The sequence below is a fragment of the Microtus ochrogaster genome, chromosome 4 (genome assembly GCF_000317375.1).
Source record: "Microtus ochrogaster isolate Prairie Vole_2 chromosome 4, MicOch1.0, whole genome shotgun sequence".
NCBI lineage: Eukaryota > Metazoa > Chordata > Mammalia > Rodentia > Cricetidae > Microtus > Microtus ochrogaster.
In genome coordinates, this window is record NC_022011.1 from 16,241,786 (window position 1) to 16,245,828 (window position 4,043).

Here is a 4,043-nt window from a genome sequence, read left to right on the forward strand (position 1 = left end):
AAATGCTTCTTTTTTTAAAAAAATATTTATTTATTTATTATGTATACAATATTCTGTCTGTGTGTATGCCTGAAGGCCAGAAGAGGGCACCAGACCTCATTACAGATGGTTGTGAGCTACCATGTGGTTGCTGGGAATTGAACTCAGGATCTTTGGAAGAACAGGCAATGCTCTTAACCTCTGAGACATCTCTTCAGCCCCCCAAATGCTTCTTTTTAAATGATAACTCAGATTCAAACAAGTTTTCCTTTGCTCCCTCCCCGACCCTATTCTGAGTCATTCCTCTTCAGGCTTATACAAATATACTACATATTTATAAATTCATAAGCAAACAGCCTTAAAATTACATAAATAATACTTTGACTGTCAGTTTTACAACATGCTCTTTTTCCTCTCACTGTAGATCAACCCATGTTGCCATGGAGACCCAACTCATTCACTTAAATATACTTTGCCGTGAGAACACATCGCTCTTATTTCTCATTTTTTTGGCTATTATAAAAATGGATTATTGTGACTTTGGGGGTATATCGGTCATCACTGAAGGGCCTTGTCCGTTTCCTTGTTCCTGTGCTGGCCCTTGAGCAGGTCAGAGGGCTCTAGAAGTGCCGAGACTGGCCACAGGGTCACACTGCTCCAACACAGAGACGATCTGAAGCCCCTGTGAAGCCCTGCTGGCCACTGTAGCAAGTGTGTCCCGGCATGCCCAAGATGCCTGGCCACTCCCTCTGCTTCTCCCGGTCTTCTGCCTTGTGTTCTTTCATGGTGTAGAATCAGAGTCGCCCTTTTCTCCTCTCTCTCTCAACAGAGTTTTACTAAGTGGCCCTGACTGGCCTTGAACTCAGAGATCTTCCTGCCAGTCTCCTTGGTGTTGATATTAAAAGAGTGTACCAGCACACCTGGCACAAAGTCTGATTTTCTTAAAAAATTAAGGACCCGATGTGGGTGATGATGCCATGCTTCTTTAACCCTAGTACTGGGGAAGCAGAGGCAGGTGGATCTCTAAGTTTGAAGCCAGCCTGTTCTACAGAGTGAGTTCCAGGACAGCCAGGGCTACACAGAGAAACCCTGTCTCAAACAACAACAACAACAAAAAAAAAAAATCCTAAAATAAAACAAATAATTAAGGAACCAAATTTCATAGGTCATAGTTACCAAAATAGGCAGGTACCATAGAAATGACCAACTAGGAGGTTGAGCCAGACAGTCTAATGGTCCAGTCTGCTTCCTGTTCCTTCTCCTGTGATATGCTTGGACAGGGGCAGCCATGCCTCTTTTCATCCCTGAGAAGATAGCTGGGTCAGGAGGCTGTGTGTGAGGGGGACCCCAAGCTAAGAGGTTAGAGGGGAGCCAGATGTTTCCAGGGGAGATGGCATGGTCTCAGTGGGTCCCGAGTTGGCCGAGGAGTTCTACACCATGACTGTCACTATCCCCCAGGCTGTGGGGTACCTGCCATCCAACCTGTGCTGACGGGTCTGGCCAGGATCGTGAATGGAGAGGATGCTGTCCCTGGCTCCTGGCCCTGGCAGGTGTCCCTGCAGGTAAAAGGGGCATTTGGGGCGCATGAGGGCACATTCTGGGGTGCCGCCCAGGGGGAGCCATTGACCTTCCTCTTTATCTTCCCCAGGACAAGACTGGCTTCCACTTCTGTGGGGGTTCTCTCATCAGTGAAGACTGGGTAGTCACTGCTGCCCACTGCGGAGTCTCGTGAGTCTCAGACTATCTTGCCTCCAGCTTTATTTGGGGTTGGGGAGGAGATGAGACCCATTTTTTATCTTCACCCCTATGTGTGTCAATTCTAGGACATCTGATGTGGTGGTGGCTGGAGAGTTTGACCAGGGCTCTGACGAGGAAAATGTCCAGGTCCTGAAGATCGCAAAGGTACGGGCTGCTGCATGGGTGAAGCGCTCAGCCCGCAAGCAGAGGGAGCAATCCCAGCAGGGAAAGCCTCTGGCTGCTTGAAGGACAGGAGCACAGTAAAGCCGGGGCTAGCCTTAGAATTCTCTTTCTGGGTCTGCTCTGATGGGGCCAAAAGGAAAGGAGCGTGTCCTCTGGAACGCGCCAGAGCCAGTCTCCTCCTAGGTCTCAGCTGAGTTTCTGGTCCCCACAGGTTTTCAAGAACCCCAAGTTCAACATGTTCACCGTGCGCAATGACATCACCTTGCTGAAGTTGGCCACTCCAGCCCAGTTCTCTGAGACCGTGTCTGCCGTGTGTCTGCCCACCGCTGACGATGACTTCCCTGTTGGGACAGTGTGTGCCACCACTGGCTGGGGCAAGACTAAATACAACGGTGAGCTGTGGGCTTGCTACCACAGAGGCTGTCCAAGGGTCAGGCTGCCTAGGCCGGGTGTGACCCCTCGTGCTTGCTTGCTTGCTTACTTTGTCTAAGTGTCAACATTCATACATCTTTCCAGTTCTTAATTTGAAATTTGTTAATTAAAGCTGGGCATGGTGGCACACTTTAGTCTCAGCACTTGGGAGGCAGAGACAGGCAGATACTGTGAGTTCCAGGTCAGCCAGAGCCTACATAATGAGACACTGCCTGAAAAAAAATTATTAACTAGCAATCTATAGAAAGTTAACAATTAGTGCGTGTCAGTTAAGCCTTCATATTTAAAACTTACTCAGCACAAACAAAGGATTGCTGATAAGATGGAGGAGGAAGCCCTCAACTCAGCAGGAGGTACTGTGCTCTCTGGTAGTAGACGGACTGTGAGCCCCAGGATGGGTCTCTGAGACTCTAGTGGGGGGGGGGTGTCATGCTGTCTTGAAGTCTTATGCACTCACTTCCTACAGTGACAAGGTAGGGCAGGACATGGGCAGGATAAGGACTATGTGACAGCCATGCCTGAGGCCCAGCCCTGCCTGTGGTGGGACCTGAAAGCGGCAGGCCTCATAGATGTCCGAAAGGACTCATGGTGCTATGTATCAGGTAGGCTGGTGGGCCTAGGGATCCTGACTCCGTTCCCTCTGTCCCTGTAGCCCTCAAGACCCCCGACAAGCTGCAGCAGGCAGCCCTGCCCATTGTGTCCACTGCTGAATGCAAGGAATTCTGGGGATCCAAGATCACCGACGTGATGATCTGTGCAGGCGCCAGTGGTGTCTCCTCCTGCATGGTACAGCCTCCCACCCCACCCACTCACAGGCCTGCCTAAGCCCTGGTCAGGCTAGCGGAGAGCACAGGCCCACAGTGGTCTGTGTTCACACGGCCCTCTGCCCTTCTCTGCTGCCCACAAAAGGATGGGCAGATGCCAACAGACACTGCCCACAGTGAGCCCGCTATTGCCACCAGCTCTGTGAGCTGTGTGTGTCTCCTACGCTCAGAGACCATGAGCGCTCGCAGCTGGGGCTGTCAGTCAAGGGCACCCCACCAGGTCCAGGTATCCTTGTCAGGTTTGAAAACAAGTCCTTTGTCTTTCTCTGCAGGGTGACTCTGGTGGCCCTCTTGTCTGCCAGAAGGATGGAGCCTGGACCCTGGCAGGCATTGTGTCCTGGGGCAGTGGCGTCTGCTCTACCTCCACTCCTGCTGTGTACGCCCGAGTCACAGCCCTCATGCCCTGGGTTCAGGAGATCTTGGCAGCCAACTGAGTCCGTGGTTCTTGCCTCCCACTTCAGACATCTGCAATAAAATCATCTAATTAAAACACTGGACTCTGTGTGTCTTTGTGGTCCAGGGGACGTGAGACAGAAGTTACCTCTATTTCCCTCTGAGGAGTCACATTACGGGTCCCTTTCTAGGTTACATATACCCTGATGGCCCTTCTTCCTACCTCCTCCACCCTGGTCAGAACTCTAGCTATTTCTACTAGAACTAGCTTGACCCACAGTGTTTTCTGGAAGGCAGTAGCCCTTGACCAGACTATATTATCCACAGTCCTGGATGATCAGTCTCTTCAGGGCCTTAACAGCCAGATGGTGAACCTCGTGCTGGAGATATTTCTCTGCCTTTAGATTCCTGCTCCCCACTGCCCAAGAATGCACACCCTAACAGCGACCTTTCTTTCTTCCTTCCTTCCTTCCTTCCTCCCTCCTTCCCTCCCTC

General features: G+C 51.0%; 1 protein-coding gene across 1 annotated transcript in view; it reads left to right on the forward strand.

Annotated features, from left to right (window-relative positions):
- The window catches only part of LOC101986526 (chymotrypsinogen B), a 5,139-nt gene extending 1,503 nt beyond the window's left edge, over positions 1 to 3,636 (forward strand). The window contains exons 2-7 of the mRNA XM_005345649.2: positions 1,438 to 1,541; positions 1,628 to 1,707; positions 1,803 to 1,881; positions 2,111 to 2,291; positions 2,984 to 3,117; positions 3,428 to 3,636. Of these exons, the coding sequence (XP_005345706.1) occupies positions 1,438 to 1,541; positions 1,628 to 1,707; positions 1,803 to 1,881; positions 2,111 to 2,291; positions 2,984 to 3,117; positions 3,428 to 3,589 (740 nt within the window). The 3' untranslated portion in view covers positions 3,590 to 3,636. The remainder of the gene's footprint in view (positions 1 to 1,437; positions 1,542 to 1,627; positions 1,708 to 1,802; positions 1,882 to 2,110; positions 2,292 to 2,983; positions 3,118 to 3,427) is intronic.
- Positions 3,637 to 4,043: the final 407 nt, after the last annotated feature.